At 42.8% G+C, this 20,482-nt stretch overlaps 7 protein-coding genes across 40 annotated transcripts in view; all 7 read right to left on the minus strand.

The window, feature by feature from the left end:
* The window catches only part of LOC111576782 (protocadherin gamma-C5-like), a 353,923-nt gene that overhangs the window by 151,240 nt on the left and 182,201 nt on the right, over window positions 1-20,482 (minus strand). The gene's annotated exons all lie outside the window — the stretch shown is intronic.
* Window positions 79-2,781, minus strand: LOC129350408 (protocadherin beta-16-like). The gene has a single exon (XM_055016876.1). It carries the CDS (start codon window positions 2,497-2,499, stop codon window positions 79-81), a length of 2,421 nt encoding a protein of 806 aa, XP_054872851.1. The 5' UTR covers window positions 2,500-2,781.
* LOC129350340 (protocadherin gamma-A2-like) lies at window positions 3,352-6,273 on the minus strand. Its single transcript, XM_055016537.1, has one exon. The coding sequence runs from the start codon at window positions 5,794-5,796 to the stop codon at window positions 3,367-3,369; it is 2,430 nt and encodes an 809-aa protein (XP_054872512.1). The 5' UTR covers window positions 5,797-6,273; the 3' UTR covers window positions 3,352-3,366.
* Window positions 6,807-10,312, minus strand: LOC111566338 (protocadherin gamma-A2-like). Its single transcript, XM_023266887.3, has one exon. It carries the CDS (start codon window positions 9,911-9,913, stop codon window positions 7,502-7,504), a length of 2,412 nt encoding a protein of 803 aa, XP_023122655.2. The 5' UTR covers window positions 9,914-10,312; the 3' UTR covers window positions 6,807-7,501.
* LOC111576770 (protocadherin gamma-A10-like) lies at window positions 10,938-13,831 on the minus strand. The gene has a single exon (XM_035953980.2). It carries the CDS (start codon window positions 13,371-13,373, stop codon window positions 10,938-10,940), a length of 2,436 nt encoding a protein of 811 aa, XP_035809873.2. The 5' UTR covers window positions 13,374-13,831.
* LOC118471158 (protocadherin gamma-A1-like) lies at window positions 14,245-16,987 on the minus strand. The gene has a single exon (XM_035953981.2). It carries the CDS (start codon window positions 16,759-16,761, stop codon window positions 14,260-14,262), a length of 2,502 nt encoding a protein of 833 aa, XP_035809874.2. The 5' UTR covers window positions 16,762-16,987; the 3' UTR covers window positions 14,245-14,259.
* LOC129350333 (protocadherin gamma-A5-like) lies at window positions 17,159-20,451 on the minus strand. Its single transcript, XM_055016528.1, has one exon. It carries the CDS (start codon window positions 19,773-19,775, stop codon window positions 17,268-17,270), a length of 2,508 nt encoding a protein of 835 aa, XP_054872503.1. The 5' UTR covers window positions 19,776-20,451; the 3' UTR covers window positions 17,159-17,267.

Genomic DNA, 20,482 nt, shown 5'->3' on the forward strand with positions numbered 1-20,482 from the left:
GCATTATATGTTTCGAAAGAATGGTAGATTAACAAACCAACCTAGTACAGAACATTAGCAGTTGTATAAACAAAGAGTTTATATATTCCACCTCACCTCGAGAGGAGAGTCTGGTTCATCCAGGATGCTCTTCTCACTCTGCATCCGCTGCATCGTCCCTGAACAACTGGGATCCATGATCAACACGTTCTGACTACCAGCTCTGCCGAACTTACAGTCACTCTTTCTCGAGTCTGTCGTCCTGCACACCTCGTAATTGTACACGTGTTGGAGAGTCCCTGTTGTCCCCAAAGTGTCTGAGTAACGTGGAGGATAATATGGAATCACAGGCAGGTTGGAATGATACAGGATGCGAGACTGTCTCCATCTGTAGATTTTCACGGAGATAATAACCACCAAACACGTGATGAACAGGAAGGAGACCACAGCCAGAGCCAACACCAAGTAAAAAGTCAGGTTGTCATTGTACTCCTTGTCGTGTGGAAAGTCACTGAACTCCGACAGAACTTCAGGGAAGCTGTCTGCCACCGCCACGTTCACAATGACTGTAGCTGAACGAGAGGGCTGACCGTTGTCCTCCACTATAACACTCAGTCTCTGTTTCACTGCATCTTTATCACTCACTTGGCGGATGGTTCGGATCTCTCCATTCTGGGAGCCCACTTCAAACAGAGCCCTGTCTGTGGCTTTCTGCAGTTTATACGAAAGCCACGCATTCTGTCCAGAGTCCACATCAACAGCCACCACTTTGGTCACCAGATAGCCCACATCTGCTGAACGAGGCACCATTTCAGCCACCACAGAGCCACCAGTCTGGACTGGATACAGGACCTGAGGAGGGTTGTCGTTCTGGTCCTGGATCATCATTTTCACTGTCACGTTGCTGCTGAGTGGAGGAGAGCCTCCATCCTGAGCTTTCACACGGAAATGGAAGTCTTTGATCTGTTCATAGTCAAAAGAGCGCACTGCATGGATGACTCCACTATCAGCACTGATGGACACATATGAGGAGACTGGCACTCCGTTCACTGAGGAGTCCTCCAGAATGTAAGAAACACGAGCATTCTGGTTCCAGTCAGCGTCTGTGGCTCTCACTGTGAATATAGACACACCTGGTGTGTTGTTTTCTACAATGTAGGCCTCATATGAGCTCCTCTCAAAGACAGGCTCGTTGTCATTTACATCAGAGATCTGTAAGGTGAGAGTGACGCTGCTGGAGAGGGAGGGCACTCCCTCATCAGAGCAGGTCACAGTGATGTTATACTCAGAGGCTCTCTCTCTGTCTAAATCACTGTCTGTCACTAGGTTAAAAAAATTATTTGATGTTGGCTTTAATGTAAAAGGAATATGCTCATTAATCGAACAATGAACTTTACCATTTTCTCCAGAATCTATGTCCTGAACATTAACCATAGTTACAATTGTTGCTGGTTTAGAGTCCTCTGGGATTACATTAGTCTGTGACATTATATTAATAACTGGCTTGTTATCATTAATGTCTGTCACCTCAACCGTAACCTTACATGAATCCGTTAGTCCTCCTTCATCATTTGCTTGTACATGTATTTGATAGTAACGTGCCTTTTCATAATCTATATTATTTTTCAAGATCAAATCTCCATTTAATTCATTAATTTCAAACATATCTCGTACATCTGCAGCAGTGTTGGAAATAGAATACATTATGTTGGAATTCGATCCTTTATCAGCATCTGAAGCACTGACCCTGCTTATAACGGTACCTTTAGCTGCGTTTTCAGGTATTGTAGCTTTATAAACCGTTTTTGTAAAAACGGGTGCATTGTCATTAGCATCGAGAACTGTAACATGAATCTGTGCTGTGCCAGATAGCTTTGGTTCCCCTCCATCCATAGCAGTCAACACCAGAAATATCTCTTCATGTTTTTCTCTGTCAAGAGGTTTTTGTAAAATCATTTCAACTATCTTTTCCCCGTCGGGCTGATCTTTCAGCTTCAAAGCAAAATTATCAGTTTTTGTTAGAAAATAACTCTGCAGACTATTCATGCCGACATCAGGATCCATTGCTCTCTCTAACAGGAATTTTGCTCCGATCACAGCGGATTCGCTTATTTTGAATTTCATGTCAGACTTCTCAAATGCTGGAGTATTGTCATTTATATCTGTAATTTCGACAGCAACCGTGTAAAGTTCCATAGGGCTTTCTAAAATAACCTGAAAATGCAACGCGCAGGGCGTCGTCTGTCCACAGAGCGTCTCTCTGTCTATTTTTTCTTTGATAAGCAAGGCTCCCCTTTCTCTGTTCAGCTCGATGTACTCGGCGCTGTCTCCGGTAAAAATCCGAGCTTTGCCTGATGTCAGTCTTTTTCTGTCTAAACCTAAATCCTGAGCGATGTTACCTATTAATGACCCCTTTGCCATTTCCTCGGGAATGGAGTAGCTGACCTGCCCAACCACTGATGAGAGAGAAAGAACTGAGAGAAACAACAGCACTTGCAGCCTCATTGTTCTGTCCGGCATTTTCACACGACACAAATCCTGCTCCAGTCGTTTTTTTTCCGATAGAAAGAAAATCCACGAATGTTCTCTGTATATCCAATTGTATATCCAACAAACGGAAGTAACCAGCGAACTATATTTTACTGCATCTTTCCGAGTGGGCAATCATTATCGTCCTACTGTGTCATATTCGCACTGCGTGTCTCTTATCCTCTGACGAGAGAAAAAAAAAATAGATCATGGGGGAGGTACTGCTGAAACCTGCCTTACATCTATCCACACACTGTCCAACAGCGGCCCTAAGAGCTCAATCTAATGTACTACAAAAATGTATGTCAATGGAAAAGTATTCAAATCTACTACACATGAGCGAATATAACATGTAATATCTCAAAACCAATTTTAGAATACAGCCTTGTAGAAAACACCACTCTGAAGACAAGACCAGCACATTTAACCTTTGTGATGTTGATTGAATTGGAAATGTAAGCCCAGTCTTGTCGAAAGAAAAAAGTAAATGCCATTCCATTTTTATGGACATATGCAGACAATGCAAACTCGTGGTAAAAGCTGGGGGAGGTTCATTGGGCACCGCGACCAACAAAGTATATTACTTTAAGACACAAAATGTGAAAATTAATCAGTAGTGGGTTATATGTCTATATAGAACAACAAAGCGTTGCGAAATTAAATGAAAAATAATTGCAAATTCGAACATTACGAAAACTTACTAGGTCTCTGCTCTACAACGAGTGAAGCAGCTGCACAATTAACTACCAGACAGTGGAGCAGTTCATTACTGTGGTTCTAAAAATGCCTCAGATTGCGTAAAATGTGAGCCCAAAGGGCACTTAGTTTTAAGTAAGTGAAAAAAAAACAAATTTTATTTCAGATTATTATATCAAAGGCCCTCACCTCTAGAGGAGAGTCTGGTTCATCCAGGATGCTCTTCTCACTCTGCATCCGCTGCATCGTCCCTGAACAACTGGGATCCATGATCAACACGTTCTGACTACCACCTCTGCCGAACTTACAGTCACTCTTTCTCGAGTCTGTCGTCCTGCACACCTCGTAATTGTACACGTGTTGGAGAGTCCCTGTTGTCCCCAAAGTGTCTGAGTAACGTGGAGGATAATATGGAATCACAGGCAGGTTGGAATGATACAGGATGCGAGACTGTCTCCATCTGTAGATTTTCACTGAGATAATAACCACCAAACACGTGATGAACAGGAAGGAGACCACAGCCAGAGCCAACACCAAGTAAAAAGTCAGGTTGTCATTGTACTCCTTGTCATGTGGAAAGTCACTGAACTCCGACAGAACTTCAGGGAAGCTGTCCGCCACCGCCACGTTCACAATGACTGTAGCTGAACGAGAGGGCTGACCGTTGTCCTCCACTATAACACTCAGTCTCTGTTTCACTGCATCTTTATCACTCACTTGGCGGATGGTTCGGATCTCTCCATTCTGGGAGCCCACTTCAAACAGAGCCCTGTCTGTGGCTTTCTGCAGTTTATACGACAGCCACGCATTCTGTCCAGAGTCCACATCAACAGCCACCACTTTGGTCACCAGATAGCCCACATCTGCTGAACGAGGCACCATTTCAGCCACCACAGAGCCACCAGTCTGGACTGGATACAGGACCTGAGGAGGGTTGTCGTTCTGGTCCTGGATCATGATTTTTACTGTCACATTGCTGCTGAGTGGAGGAGAGCCTCCATCCTGAGCTTTCACACGGAAATGGAAGTCTTTGATTTGCTCGTAGTCAAAAGAACGCACTGCATGAATGACTCCACTATCAGCACTGATGGACACATATGAGGAGACTGGCTCTCCGTTCACTGAGGAGTCCTCCAGAATGTAAGAAACACGAGCATTCTGGTTCCAGTCAGCGTCTGTGGCTCTCACTGTGAATACAGACACACCTGGTGTGTTGTTTTCTACAATGTAGGCCTCATATGAGCTCCTCTCAAAGACAGGCTCGTTGTCATTTACATCAGAGATCTGTAAGGTGAGAGTGACGCTGCTGGAGAGGGAGGGCACTCCCTCATCAGAGCAGGTCACAGTAATGTTATACTCAGAGGCTCTCTCTCTGTCTAATTCACTGTCTGTCACTATGCTGAAGAAATTAGTTGATGTAGAAGAAACTGAAAATGGAATATTGTTGTTTATATCACATTGAACTTTTCCGTTTTCGCCCGAGTCTGGATCTTGGATATTTACAATTGTGACAACAGTGCCAGGTTGAACGTCCTCTGTTATTAGGCTGGATTTTGACATAACATTTATGGCAGGTACGTTGTCATTTGTATCGAGTATTTCCACAGTAACTTTACTAGAGTCCGTTAGTCCTCCTTCATCACTGGCCTGCACATGTATTTGATATTGTCGCTTCTTTTCAAAGTCAGTGTTCCCGACTAATTTAACTTCACCAGTTTCTCCGTTTATGTCAAATATTTCAGACGCACCATCAACAGAGTTCAGTATTTCATAGGTTATCTTTGCATACGATCCTTCGTCTAAGTCAGAGGCACTAACTGTAATCACTATCGTTCCTGGAGGTGAGTTTTCCCTCAAGGTGGATTTATATATTTTCTGCGTAAAAACCGGAGGATTATCATTGCTATCAAGCACATTTACATGAATCTGAACAGCTCCGGAGAGCTGCGGCTCACCCCCATCTATCGCAGTCAATACAAGTGATAAATGATCTGTTTTTTCTCGATCCAGAGGCTTCTGCAAAACCATTTCTACCATCTTGCTTCCATCCGCTTGATTTTGCAGCTTAAGAACAAAGTTATCAGTTGGCTTTAACAAATAACTCTGAAGGCCATTCAAACCGACATCCAGGTCTATTGCTTGTTCGAGCACAAATATTGTTCCGACAACAGCCGATTCACTTATTCTGAATTTCATTTCGCCTCTTTTGAAAATCGGGGCGTTGTCATTGACATCTGTGACTTCGACGGTAATGCTATAAAACTCCATTGGATTTTCTAAAATGACCTGAAAATGCAAAGCACAAGGCGCCGTCTTTGCGCAGATCGCCTCTCTGTCTATTCTGTCTTTGATGAGGAGGACTCCTCTTTCTTTATTTAACTCGATATACTCAGCGCTGTCTCCCGTATAAATGCGAGCCTTTCCTGATTTCAGTCTCTTCACATCCAAACCCAAATCTTGAGCAATGTCGCCCACGAAAGAGCCTTTCGGCATTTCCTCTGGGATAGAATAACTGACCTGCCCAGTCACTGAACAGAAACAGAGAAACGACATTAAAGCAAGCACTTGCCGTCTTATTGTTATTACCGCCATGGTCGTGTAAAATAAAAACCGTCTAATATTCCTATACAAAACGTTTTCCCCTTGGAAGTAATCCTTTTAACGTCCTTGTGTTTTAGGTAATCACTACCCAGGTTGCAAAAAAACAATATTATCCGTCCGAATTGAGGCAAATTAACGACGGTCGTCGTGTTCTGTATTTTTCATTGTGTCTTCCTCTCGATCTGAATCTGAAATGATGGAGGGAGGTACTGCTGATCTCGTCTCCCAACTAACACAGACTGGCCAACAGCGGCCCTAAGAGTCCATCATGCTGAACTGCAAAATGCTGAGGAAGATGAAAAATAACCGAGTGTTCTCAATGTTCAGGTCAGCAATTTCTTAAATTTAACACTAAAAATCAGTACAGCAGCATATTTCTTTTACAACTTCTTGGGATTATTTGCATTTGAAGCTGAGCATAAAGGTAAACCTCATGAAATGATGAAAAAACACCAGGCCCCAGTGTTTTAAATACAAGTAGTTATGAGGAATGGTGTCATCTTCATCATCATCATACGCACGCACGCACGCACGCACACACACACACACACACACAAACGCACACGCACACGCACACGCACACGCAAAAATATTCGTGAAACTCCACAGTGCTATTTAAAGCTAAAATGACTCGTAATGTCTTCTCAGAGTGTTCTCCAATAACTTAAACAAAACTAAACAAATGCAAAATGTTAGTGGAAAGTAAGTTAGAGCTGATCTGCTCAGAAAAAAGGCTTTGCATCTAAAATTGTGGTAGGAGTTGTTTTGAGTACTGCATGCAATCAAACTAACAATGACATGTCCTGAAACGGTCCTTGAGAGCAAAGTAGACTGAGGAGCTCTCCATGGTGCTGTATTTTTTTTCTTTTTTAAATCGGCGATACCACAAAGTCTGAATGTATTTTTACTTGGATATTTTCACTTAGAGTTGGTGTAAAGCCTCAGTGGCAGTACTATACTCTTGAACTTCGAGACTTTTTTTGTTTTGTTTTGTCTGCATGGCAAGTGCTATATGGGTCATTAATTTGTGTGCCATCACTGATTTGGACCAAACATTTTGGAGCAATGTGGCCAACATTACAAAGTGCCTTAATCAATATATCCAGAGACAGAGGCTCCTTATCTCATTAAAATGAGGAGTTAAACCAGAAGCTGTCAAAGCAGTACAGACTGTTTATGGTCATTGCTGCTGGTATAGCATTTCAGAATGCAAACGCAGACTGACAACTTCCCTGGCATAGCAAATGATTCAGGTTGCTGTGTTTAAAATGTTGGATTGATGTACTTGGTTGTGTATTTTCACCTGCTTTATTGAAATGCACACATGTCACATTCATGATTTAAATGAACCATATAACTGAATCTTACCTGTTTCAATATTCCAAGTAATGAAACAGAAAACATTAGGATAAGCAGGATTTTGATAACATAAATTGCTCATATTTCATATTCAGGTAAAACATCATGATCAAATTGCTCCACAAGTGCCAACATGGAAGTAATCTTATTGAATGAAGTGGTATGAAGGGTTTGGAATTTAACTAAAAGGCATGTTATAGTGAACAAAAGTAGAAGTTCTGAAAAAAAGTAGTTAAACAAAACGTACACATAATACATTCATTTTCATGTGAGGCCCAATGTACAACACTACAGAAAACTGTAGCTGTGTCTACAACATGAAATGCCATCAATTACATCATTCTTTCTGGAGACTAACCTCTAGAGGAGAGTCTGGTTCATCCAGGATGCTCTTCTCACTCTGCATCGGCTGCATCGTCCCTGAACAACTGGGATCCATGATCAACACGTTCTGACTACCAGCTCTGCCGAACTTACAGTCACTCTTTCTGGAGTCTGTCGTCCTGCACACCTCGTAATTGTACACGTGTTGGAGAGTCCCTGTTGTCCCCAAAGTGTCTGAGTAACGTGGAGGATAATATGGAATCACAGGCAGGTTAGAATGATACAGGATGCGAGACTGTCTCCATCTGTAGATTTTCACTGAGATAATAACCACCAAACACGTGATGAACAGGAAGGAGACCACAGCCAGAGCCAACACCAAGTAAAAAGTCAGGTTGTCATTGTACTCCTTGTCGTGTGGAAAGTCACTGAACTCCGACAGAACTTCAGGGAAGCTGTCTGCCACCGCCACGTTCACAATGATTGTAGCTGAACGAGAGGGCTGCCCGTTGTCCTCCACTATAACACTCAGTCTCTGTTTCACTGCATCTTTATCACTCACTTGGCGGATGGTTCGGATCTCTCCATTCTGGGAACCCACTTCAAACAGAGCCCTGTCTGTGGCTTTCTGCAGTTTATACGACAACCACGCATTCTGTCCAGAGTCCACATCAACAGCCACCACTTTGGTCACCAGATAGCCCACATCTGCTGAACGAGGCACCATTTCAGCCACCACAGAGCCTCCAGTCTGGACTGGATACAGAACCTGAGGAGGGTTGTCATTCTGGTCCTGGATCAGCATTTTCACTGTCACGTTGCTGCTGAGTGGAGGAGAGCCTCCATCCTGAGCTTTCACACGGAACTGGAAGTCTTTGATCTGCTCGTAGTCAAAAGAGCGCACTGCATGGATGACTCCACTATCAGCACTGACGGACACATATGAGGAGACTGGCACTCCGTTCACTGAGGAGTCCTCCAGAATGTAAGAAACACGAGCATTCTGGTTCCAGTCGGCGTCTGTGGCTCTGACTGTGAATACAGACACACCTGGTGTGTTGTTTTCTACAATGCAGGCCTCATATGAGCTCCTCTCAAAGAGAGGCTCGTTGTCATTTACATCAGAGATCTGTAAGGTGAGAGTGACGCTGCTGGAGAGGGAGGGCACTCCCTCATCAGAGCAGGTCACAGTGATGTTATACTCAGAGGCTCTCTCTCTGTCTAATTCACTGTCTGTCACTATGCTGAAGAAATTAGTTGATGTTGAAGAGATTTTAAAATGAACATGATCATCTAAAATGCAGTGGACTTTGCCATTTTCATTTGAATCTGGATCCTGGACGTTCATCATCGTTAGAACAGTGCCAGGTTTTACATCCTCAGATATACTGGATGACGTTGACATAATGTTAATAGTTGGTGGGTTATCGTTTGTGTCCAGCACCTCAATTATAACTTTACAAACATCTGCGTTACCGCCTGCATCTGATGCTTGAACATCTATCTCGTAATGCCGAAATTTCTCATAATCAAGCTTTCCCACTAATGTGAACACCCCACTGTCTTCATCTATATCAAATAATTCTGATGATCCCTTTGGAGCATTAGAGATGGAATATCGTACTTGCCCATGTGGACCTTCATCTGCATCAGATGCGCTCACCGTGGTTAGAACAGTTCCTTTCACCGAATTTTCCTTTACGTTAGTCTTAAATTCCGCTGGAGAACAAACAGGTGCGTTATCGTTTGCGTCCAGAACAGTTATGACAATTTGAATAGTTCCAGAGAGCTGCGGGTTGCCACCATCTAGAGCAGTTAATATTAAAGAGACACGGTCCTGTTTCTCTCGGTCAAGAGTCTTCTTTAAAACCATTTCAACATTTCTACTGCCACCTATGCGATAGGGATTTAAGATGAATATGTCACTTGAACTCAGTGAATAACTCTGGAGCCCGTTAATACCCACATCGTCGTCAACAGCTTTTTCTAAAACAAATTTTGACCCAATCTGAACCGTCTCACTTATATCAAATTTCATGTCACTGTTTTTAAAACCAGGAGAGTTGTCGTTAATGTCGGTGATCTCGACAGTAACGCTGTAAAACTGCATAGGATTCTCCAAAATGATTTGAAAATCAAGAGCGCAGGGCGTCGTCTGTCCGCAGAGCGCTTCTCTGTCTATCCGCTCTTTGATTACAAGGGCTCCCCTTTCTTTATTCAGCTCGATGTATTCTGTGCCTTCTCCTGTATATATACGAGCTTTCCCTGATTTTAACCGTTTCACGTCTAAACCTAAATCTTGCGCTATGTTACCGACCAAAGATCCTTTCGACATTTCCTCAGGAATGGAGTAGCTGACCTGGCCAAAAACCGAGCGAAGACAAACAACGGAGAGAACCGACAGCAGGCCTACTCGCAGCGTCATTGTTCTGTCCGACGATTTCTCGTCCACAAAAAAGAAATATTAAATCCGTTATCCAGTAAAAGGATTTCAGGAACAAACGTCAGTGAGAAAGGCAAAAATATATAGACTCCAATGAACGATTTTCGCCTAGTATGTCCGTGTTTGATCATATCATTCTTCCAAACTGTGCCTTTTCGATATGTTTTCTGTCTCTCTCCGTAACATTTGGAGATGATGGGGGAGGTACTGCTGCAATAAGCTCTGAAATCTCAGCAGACTGGTCAACAGCGTCCCTGTGAGTTGGATGTGCTGAACTACACATAACACAGACATTGCTGCTTTTTTTCCTCCTGGTTTTGATGAAATTTATCGCAAAGAGTTAATAAATCAGAAAACTGCTAAGTATTTCGCGTGCCTGTCCGCGAGGTGTCATTTTTAGTATTAAAAGAATATGGTTCCCTGTTTTAAACGCGGATGCAAACAGGTCAGAAAGCTCTCTGAACAAATGAAACAGTGTTAAAAGAGGATGATGCACAACAACAAAGTCTGCAGAATTCTGCCGTCTGGGGTACTGACAGGCACAGCAGTGCAGCGAAAGGAGAGCTCGGTTCAAAAATTAAGGCGTAAATGTATGTTTATGACATCTGAATTCCGATTGACAGTCAATGTAAAGGTATAATAATATGAATAAAAAGATACTACATTTTGCCAATTTGCTTGTGGAATCAACATAAAGTGACTGGATAAAAAAAATCATGTTCATTGTTTGGGAAGTTAGTTATTATCAAGTATTTAAATTTATTTGGTTTCAGAGAATACTGATAATGCAAACACTGTAAAACCAATGCCTGGATAATGTCATTGTAAGTGTAGTTTTATTTTCAGAAAAATACTCCAGTTTCCATCCGTTTTTAGACATATTTTATGTTGGAATGTTTATCAGAGCAGCTGCTGTGATATGATGACTGATTTATATTATTAATAAAAAAGGGGGGGAAAACAACACTGACTTGCAGATGCATATAACAAATTATAAAGAAGAAAGTCAAACCTCTAGAGGAGAGTCTGGTTCATCCAGGATGCTCTTCTCACTCTGCATCCGCTGCATCGTCCCTGAACAACTGGGATCCATGATCAACACGTTCTGACTACCACCTCTGCCGAACTTACAGTCACTCTTTCTCGAGTCTGTCGTCCTGCACACCTCGTAATTGTACACGTGTTGGAGAGTCCCTGTTGTCCCCAAAGTGTCTGAGTAACGTGGAGGATAATATGGAATCACAGGCAGGTTAGAATGATACAGGATGCGAGACTGTCTCCATCTGTAGATTTTCACTGAGATAATAACCACCAAACACGTGATGAACAGGAAGGAGACCACAGCCAGAGCCAACACCAAGTAAAAAGTCAGGTTGTCATTGTACTCCTTGTCGTGTGGAAAGTCACTGAACTCCGACAGAACTTCAGGAAAGCTGTCCGCCACCGCCACGTTCACAATGACTGTAGCTGAACGAGAGGGCTGACCGTTGTCCTCCACTATAACACTCAGTCTCTGTTTCACTGCATCTTTATCACTCACTTGGCGGATGGTTCGGATCTCTCCATTCTGGGAGCCCACTTCAAACAGAGCCCTGTCTGTGGCTTTCTGCAGTTTGTACGACAGCCACGCATTCTGTCCAGAGTCCACATCAACAGCCACCACTTTGGTCACCAGATAGCCCACATCTGCTGAACGAGGCACCATTTCAGCCACCACAGAGCCTCCAGTCTGGACTGGATACAGAACCTGAGGAGGATTGTCGTTCTGGTCCTGGATCAGTATTTTTACTGTCACATTGCTGCTGAGTGGAGGAGAGCCTCCATCCTGCGCTCTGACAGTGAATACAAGCTGCTTAATCTGCTCATAATCAAATGAGCGCACTGCATGTACAACTCCAGTCTCAGAGTTTATGGAGACATAAGAAGAAATCGGGCTGCCACTAACCTCTGTTTCTTCCAGAAAGTATGAGATCCTTGCGTTTTGATTCCAGTCAGAATCTCGGGCGCTCATACTGAATATTGACATCCCAGGGGAGTTATTTTCAGTAACATAGGCTGAGTAATCCGGTTTGGTAAAGCGTGGAGCATTATCGTTTACATCTGAGATTTTTACGTGTAAAGTAGTTTTTGTAGAAAGCGGGGGTGACCCTGAATCTGTTGCAGTTATTGTTATGTTGTATTCATGTTTCGTTTCACGATCAAAAGCGACATGTGAGAGCAAATTGTAATAATCAGTCAAGGAAGACTGAATTTTAAAGGGGAGACTGGAATCTAATGAGCATGTTATCTGACCGTTTCTTTCAGAGTCTGCATCTTTAACATTAAAAACAGCTATAGTTGTACCAGGAGGGACATCCTCTGAAATCATGTTGGAGAAGGACATTATGTTAATAATTGGCGCATTATCGTTGATGTCTACGACATCTATGACAACTTTAGTTGCGTCACTCAAGCCACCCTGGTCTTTGGCGATCACTCTTATTTCAAATTTTTTATCTTTTTCGAAATCAATATTACCAACAACAGTTATTCTGCCGGAGACGCTGTCAATCTCAAATTTTTCGGCTGATTTCCCCTTGACATTAGAAAATGTATATGTAACTAAGCCATTCGAACCACTGTCAGCATCAGAAGCATTCACAGTAGTTATATAGGTGCCTAAGGGGGCATTTTCTGCCACAGTGGCTTTGTACAGTGATTGATTAAACACAGGAGGATTATCATTTGCATCAAGAACAGTGATCTCTATATTTACTGTACCAGATCGCTGTGGAGTTCCTCCGTCTACTGCTATCAGCTTTAAAGACAGGTGTGGCTTCAACTCTCTGTCTAACGGCTTCTGCAAAATCATAACAGCGAATCTAGTTCCATCAGCGTTTGAATGTTGTTTCAAAGCAAAATTATCATTAGGGGACAAAACATAATTTTGCAAGCCGTGAATCCCCGCATCAGGATCATATGCACTTTCCAAGTCGAAATGAGATCCTACTGTAGCAGACTCGCTAATTTCTAAATTAATTACTTTATTTTTGAACGTTGGTGCGTGGTCGTTTACATCTAATATTTCTACTGTTACCCTGTGCAGTTCAATAGGATTTTCTAAAATAATCTCAAAGCTGAAGCTGCACGGTGCTGTGTCTCCGCAAAGCTCTTCTCGGTCTATTCTCTCATTTACCACTAGAATCCCTTTGTCTGTCTTCAGCTCGGTGTACTGAGTGGTTTCTCCGCTCACGATACGGGCCCGACCTGAACGGAGCCTCGTCAGATCCAAACCAAGGTCTTGCGCTACATTACCGATGAGGGCACCTTTCTTCATCTCCTCCGGTACTGAATAACGGATCTGGCCACTTGCGGTAGAAATCATCAAGACGAAAATCCGCAGATGCCATGTTGATGTCCAGCACAACAGCCATTTTCTGCATCGCTGCTGGCGTATTCCCATGTCGTCTAGAGTAAAATCCCAATTCTAATGGTAAAATTATTCATTCAGTCACACATGAAAACGCAATTTACTGTCCAGTTCAACACTGCTGCCCCGATATCCAGTAAAATAGGTTGATTTAAATAAAAAACGTCTTTTTACTGCACCGGATTCTCCCTCGAACGCCTTCCTGTATGAAATGTGTTCAACCTCTCCTCTTTCTCTACTCTGTCTCTACTCTGTCACAGACACAAGCCTCTGTTTTCCTGATCAACAGCGTCCCTTAGAGTCCGAACTGAGGAAAGAACCGGGTCAATCACCATTAGATTAAAAATTTCTCTCTGCAATCTTCAGCCTGAGGCAAAAGAATAATAAAAACGTTGCATCAGTTGCACCTAAAACTGATAGATGCGATTTATCAATCCAAGCTTGAACATAAAAGCACACAATGCACTCATAATTAAGCCACAGACAAAACCCTTGCGACATATGGCAGTGAATAAAACACACCAGTCTGCAGTGTTGAACATACAGTTTGAATAGCAGTAAGTACTGCAAAGTACAAAAATATTAACAAATACAAAGAATAAAAATATGCAGAAACTATGAAAAATATGAGTGAGTTGTTTTGTAGTAAGAAAACCTTTGGAAGAGAGAACAAAAGGGTTTTTTTTTTTTAGGAACCATGATTTAGACTATTTATAATGTTGCAGAATACACCATGATGTACAATTAAGCAATTAAGCTATAATACACAATATAAATAAATAAAAATTATGTGCATGTGAAATATAATAGTATCATCTGAGAATGTATGTTATTTTGTTTAAGTTCTATGTATGAGTACAGAAACTGCATCAAGTGAGGCGCAGTGAGTTGCTGTCCATGGTTCTGAAAATGAGGGTTGTTAGGCGCAACAGCTCATGGAGTAAAGTAAAATAAAAAAGGACACATGGAAGAAACAACTGACCTCTAGAGGAGAGTCTGGTTCATCCAGGATGCTCTTCTCACTCTGCATCCGCTGCATCGTCCCTGAACAACTGGGATCCATGATCAACACGTTCTGACTACCAGCTCTGCCGAACTTACAGTCACTCTTTCTGGAGTCTGTCGTCCTGCACACCTCGTAATTGTACACGTGTTGGAGAGTCCCTGTTGTCCCCAAAGTGTCTGAGTAACGTGGAGGATAATAAGGAATCACAGGCAGGTTGGAATGATACAGGATGCGAGACTGTCTCCATCTGTAGATTTTCACTGAGATAATAACCACCAAACACGTGATGAACAGGAAGGAGACCACAGCCAGAGCCAACACCAAGTAAAAAGTCAGGTTGTCATTGTACTCCTTGTCGTGTGGAAAGTCACTGAACTCCGACAGAACTTCAGGGAAGCTGTCCGCCACCGCCACGTTCACAATGACTGTAGCTGAACGAGAGGGCTGACCGTTGTCCTCCACTATAACACTCAGTCTCTGTTTCACTGCATCTTTGTCACTCACTTGGCGGATGGTTCGGATCTCTCCATTCTGGGAGCCCACTTCAAACAGAGCCCTGTCTGTGGCTTTCTGCAGTTTATACGACAGCCACGCATTCTGTCCAGAGTCCACATCAACAGCCACCACTTTGGTCACCAGATAGCCCACATCTGCTGAACGAGGCACCATTTCAGCCACCACAGAGCCACCAGTCTGGACTGGATACAGAACCTGAGGAGGGTTGTCGTTCTGGTCCTGGATCAGTATTTTTACTGTCACATTGCTGCTGAGTGGAGGAGAGCCTCCATCCTGTGCTTTGACTATTAATTGAAGCTGTTTGATTTGTTCATAGTCAAAAGAGCGCACTGCGTGAACAGCTCCAGTTTCAGTGTTTATGGAGACGTAAGAAGAGGTTGGACTACCATTGATCTGTGTTTCTTCGAGAAAGTACGATACTCTAGCGTTTTGATTCCAGTCAATGTCTCGTGCTTTAACGGAAAATATGGACATACCAGGAGAATTGTTCTCCGTAAGATGAGCAACGTAGTTACGTTTATCAAATAATGGGGCGTTGTCATTAACATCAGATATTTTTAAACGTAATGTTGTTGTACTTGACAAAGGCGGGGATCCAGAATCGGTGGCCCTTACAGTTATATTATACTCTGGTACAACTTCTCTATCAAAAGGTGAATCTGTTATTAATGCAAAGTAATTACGTAATGTTGATTTTATTTTAAAGGGGAGGATACTGTCCGTTGTACATGTAACTTGGCCATTTTTTTCTGAATCTGCGTCAATCACATTAATTATTGCCACCGTGGTTCCCGAGGGAGAATCCTCCGGCACAGGGCTTGAGAATGACATCACATTAATGACAGGTGCGTTATCATTGACGTCTACGATTTCAATTAGCACCTTACTTGAATCTGTCAGACCTCCTTGGTCCATAGCTTCAATCATAATTTCATATTTCTTATCCTTTTCATAATCCACTTGTCCTGTGAGTGTTACAGTTCCAGTAACTTCATCTAAATAAAAAATATCCGTCACCTGCTCTTTCACGTTTGAAAATCTATATGTAATAAGACCGTTTGATCCGCTGTCTGCATCACTTGCATTCACTGTAGTGATGTAGGTGCCTTTTAATGCATTTTCCGACACCGTAGCCCTGTAGACAGACTGATTGAAAACGGGAGGATTGTCATTAACATCGAGCACTGTAATATCTATATTTACTGTACCAGATCTATGCGGATTTCCACCGTCAACAGCAATAAGCTTCAGTGAGATTTTTGGCTCACTTTCTCGATCTAACGGTTTTTGTAAAATCATCTCTGCATATTTTCGACCGTCTGGATTCGAATGCTGCTTCAAACCAAATACGTCGTTTGCAGTTAATATGTACTTCTGGAGTCCATTACTGCCCACATCTGCGTCTTCTGCACCGGGTAAGATGAAGCGAGATCCCAGTGTGGCAGATTCGCTTATTTCAAATTTCATTTCGTCCTTTCGAAACATCGGAGAGTTGTCATTTATGTCCGTAATTTCTACTGTTACTTGGTGCAGCTCCATAGGATTTTCTAAAATCACCTCAAAGCTGAAGCTGCACGGTGTTACGTCTCCACAAAGCTGCTCTCGGTCTATTCTCTCGTTCACCACTAAAATGCCTTTGTCTGTTTTCAGCTCTGTGTACTGGATGCTTTGTCTGGTCACGATACGGGCCCGACCAGAACGAAGTCTTTGCACATCCAGACCAAGATCTTGAGCTACGTTGCCTATAAGTGATCCCCTTTTCATCTCCTCTGGAATTGTGTACCTGATTTGGCCAGACACGATGTGAGTGAGACACCACATGAACAGCAGAAACGACCATACTGACCTGCTGTACAAACGCCATTTTACACACGACGGCGGAGATTTCTCAAGCGCCATTGCACAAATAAGAAAAAAATGACACAAACAACTTGCTGTATAAAATCCACAGAGAACGAAGGCAGGTGAATAAAGTAATCCTCTGATGTTGCAGTCTTTGCTCTGAACGTATTTGTGCCCCCCGTCGTGCGTACGAAGCCCACGGTTTGTGCTCTCAACTGGCTCAACGGAAAAAAGAAGGCTCTGCCTCTATCCTGTCAACTCTGAATACTTGTTTCACTGACCAACAGCGTCCCTTACTGTCCAAAGCATGAATATCATGTGCACAGGCAGAAAATTTGTTCAAAATCAGATTCTCAAGCACAGTTGTCAGAATGATCATACATATGCCACGAAGCCATGGATATGAACATGCACGTGTAAGAGTTCTAGTGAAACACGACATTCAATACACGCACTTTAACACAACTATAGCCTCCTGCTCCACAGCCAATTAAGCAACAGTTCAAAAATGACATTTAAACTTGTGTCAGTGGAGCTGTACTGAACTGAAAATGCCTCATGGATTACTTGTTACATATGAGCCCAAAAAGTAAAATGAACCTTTGAAAAAAGCAAGCATAATTTGTGGTGGGGATGAATTTGTCAAAAAGTCTCACCTCTAGAGGAGAGTCTGGTTCATCCAGGATGCTCTTCTCACTTTGCATCCGCTGCATCGTCCCTGAACAACTGGGATCCATGATCAGCACGTTCTGACTACCAGCTCTGCCGAACTTACAGTCACTCTTTCTCGAGTCTGTCGTCCTGCACACCTCGTAATTGTACACGTGCTGGAGAGTCCCTGTTGTCCCCAAAGTGTCTGAGTAACGTGGAGGATAATATGGAATCACAGGCAGGTTGGAATGATACAGGATGCGAGACTGTCTCCATCTGTAGATTTTCACTGAGATAATAACCACCAAACACGTGATGAACAGGAAGGAGACCACAGCCAGAGCCAACACCAAGTAAAAAGTCAGGTTGTCATTGTACTCCTTGTCGTGTGGAAAGTCACTGAACTCTGACAGAACTTCAGGGAAGCTGTCCGCCACCGCCACGTTCACAATGACTGTAGCTGAACGAGAGGGCTGACCGTTGTCCTCCACTATAACACTCAGTCTCTGTTTCACTGCATCTTTATCACTCACTTGGCGGATGGTTCGGATCTCTCCATTCTGGGAGCCCACTTCAAACAGAGCCCTGTCTGTGGCTTTCTGCAGTTTATACGACAGCCACGCATTCTGTCCAGAGTCCACATCAACAGCCACCACTTTGGTCACCAGATAGCCCACATCTGCTGAACGAGGCACCATTTCAGCCACCACAGAGCCACCAGTCTGGACTGGATACAGGACCTGAGGAGGGTTGTCATTCTGATCTCGAATATTTAATTTAACTGTGGTATTGCTGCTTAAAGGTGGCGAACCTCCATCCTGTCCTTTTACAAACACATTTATGGTTTTAATTTGCTCATAGTCAAATGATCTCACCGCCTCTATAACTCCACTTTCTGCGTTTACAGATATATAGGTGGATATGGGGTTGCCATTTAACTCGGTATCAATAAGCAGGTAAGAGACTCGTGCGTTCTGACCCGAGTCAGAGTCCTGTGCTTTCACCGAAAACACAGATAATCCTGGGGAGTTATTTTCCATGATATCAGCTTCATAATAACTTTGTTCAAATACAGGAGCATTATCATTTACGTCTGACACTCTCAGCGTTATTGTCTTGTTAGTTGAGAGTGGTGGGCTGCCTTCATCCACAGCCGTGAAAGTGATGTTGTAATCAGGATTACGCTCCCTGTCCAGGACTCCGTTTGTGACGAGAGTGTAATAATTCTTCAGAGAGGAGTGGATTGCGAACGGGATATTTCCGTTAACCGAGCAGTCTACTTTACCATTTTTTCCTGAATCTAGATCTTTAACATTTATGATAGCAACAGTAGTTCCACTCGGAGAATCCTCTGCTATAGCACTAGAAAACGAAGTGAGTGTTATTATAGGTGCATTGTCATTTACATCGGTCACCTCAATTATCACATTCGTTGATGTGCTTTGTCCACCTTGATCTTTTGCCTGAACGCCAATCTCATATATTTTATTCTCTTCGTAATCAATAACACCATTTACAGTTAAATCACCGCTGTTTTCATCCAGATGGAATAGTTGAGCAACACTACTGGACATACGATTAAAGTGGTATGTAACAAGGCCGTTCATCCCTTCATCTGCATCTGTCGCACTCACCCTCACCACTAATGTTTCTTTTGGAACATTTTCTTTAACTGAGGCCTTAAAAACTGATTGCGTAAAAACGGGGGCATTGTCATTTGTATCTCGGACAGTTATGTGTATTTTCAGTGTACCTGATCGCTGTGGTTCACCCCCATCCACAGCTGTTAACGTGAGAAGCAGCTTCTCCTCTTTCTCACGATCTAATGCACCAGAAAGATACAGCTGTGCATACTTATGCCCATTTGGGCTGGACAGCACCTTAATATTAAAATGCGTTTTTGGCTGTAACGTATAGTCGTGTAAAGCGTTGATACCAACATCAGGGTCTGTTGCACTCACTTGTAATATTTCAGTTCCTGGAAGAGCTGATTCCAGGATTTCTAAATGCATTTCTTTCTCATGAAACGCGGGGGCATTATCATTAACATCTAATACTTCGACTACAACGCTATGCAGTTGCATTGGATTCGTCAAAATCATTTCAAAATTCAAGCTACAGGGCGATGTCTGTCCGCAGAGCTGCTCTCTATCTATTCTGTCTCCCACGACCAGAATTCCTTTGTCTACATCCAGCCGAATATACTCGCTGCTATCCCCGCTAACAATTCGAGCACCGCCTGATTTCAACCTTTTAGCATCGATACCTAAATCTTCAGCCACATTTCCGACAAAAGAGCCCTTTCTCATCTCTTCTGGGACAGAGTAGCGGATCTGGCAGACTGTCGCCTCGATGAGGAAAACAAGGATGAAGGCCCGTACTTGCCACTGAACCGTGTGTTCCCTGCTGATAAGATGCATATTCTTGAAGCAATCAATCCAATTCCAAGCGTCGGTAAAAACCTGCCAAATACACAGTATCGTCTTTTTCTTGATGTGTTTATAATCCACAGTGTGAGAACGAAATTATCAGACTAACAATCCGTGATGAAAATAAAGACCGAATGCTCTGCTCTCCGTGGTACATAAGAGGAAATGCAGGAGGTGTAACTGCAGTTTAAATCTTTATATTTGCTTTGAAGAGAAACAGCGGCCCTTAGAGTCCAATGTGAAAAATAACATGTCATAGCAGAGAGAAAAAAATACTTTTCGAATAATTGTTGAGACTATGTGGGAAATCCAGCTAATGTCCATGTATATGCAAATTACTTTAATTGAAAGTATGTATCATGGATGCCTATGTGATACATTAAAACTTCAAAATCAGATGGTTCTTATAAATGCTATAAGTGACAAGCGGAAATATGGGACAGACAAATGGAGGACAGCCACGGGACCTCCTGTTAACAGAAAACACTTTTAGGGGTACTATATTCGCGATCTCCATTAAAGAATAAGTGGGACATGCACACACCCAGACACCCACACGCGAGGAGGTCACTTCATGAACTAATTTTCTTGACTGACTCCCTCTATGTTCAGTAAAATGGCGAAAGAAATGACCTTAACGAGCAGGGTAACATCATTGATGTAAAATAGAAGATAATTGCTGCATTATATGTTTCGAA

This window comes from Amphiprion ocellaris, chromosome 13 (assembly GCF_022539595.1).
Source record: "Amphiprion ocellaris isolate individual 3 ecotype Okinawa chromosome 13, ASM2253959v1, whole genome shotgun sequence".
Lineage (NCBI taxonomy): Eukaryota > Metazoa > Chordata > Actinopteri > Pomacentridae > Amphiprion > Amphiprion ocellaris.

Excerpts from the sequence above, each read along its gene's own strand:
- LOC129350408 (XM_055016876.1), bottom strand. The coding sequence starts at position 2,499 with ATGCCGGACAGAACAATGAGGCTGCAAGTGCTGTTGTTTCTCTCAGTT.
- LOC129350340 (XM_055016537.1), bottom strand. The coding sequence starts at position 5,796 with ATGGCGGTAATAACAATAAGACGGCAAGTGCTTGCTTTAATGTCGTTT.
- LOC111566338 (XM_023266887.3), bottom strand. The coding sequence starts at position 9,913 with ATGACGCTGCGAGTAGGCCTGCTGTCGGTTCTCTCCGTTGTTTGTCTT.
- LOC111576770 (XM_035953980.2), bottom strand. The coding sequence starts at position 13,373 with ATGGGAATACGCCAGCAGCGATGCAGAAAATGGCTGTTGTGCTGGACA.
- LOC118471158 (XM_035953981.2), bottom strand. The coding sequence starts at position 16,761 with ATGGCGCTTGAGAAATCTCCGCCGTCGTGTGTAAAATGGCGTTTGTAC.
- LOC129350333 (XM_055016528.1), bottom strand. The coding sequence starts at position 19,775 with ATGCATCTTATCAGCAGGGAACACACGGTTCAGTGGCAAGTACGGGCC.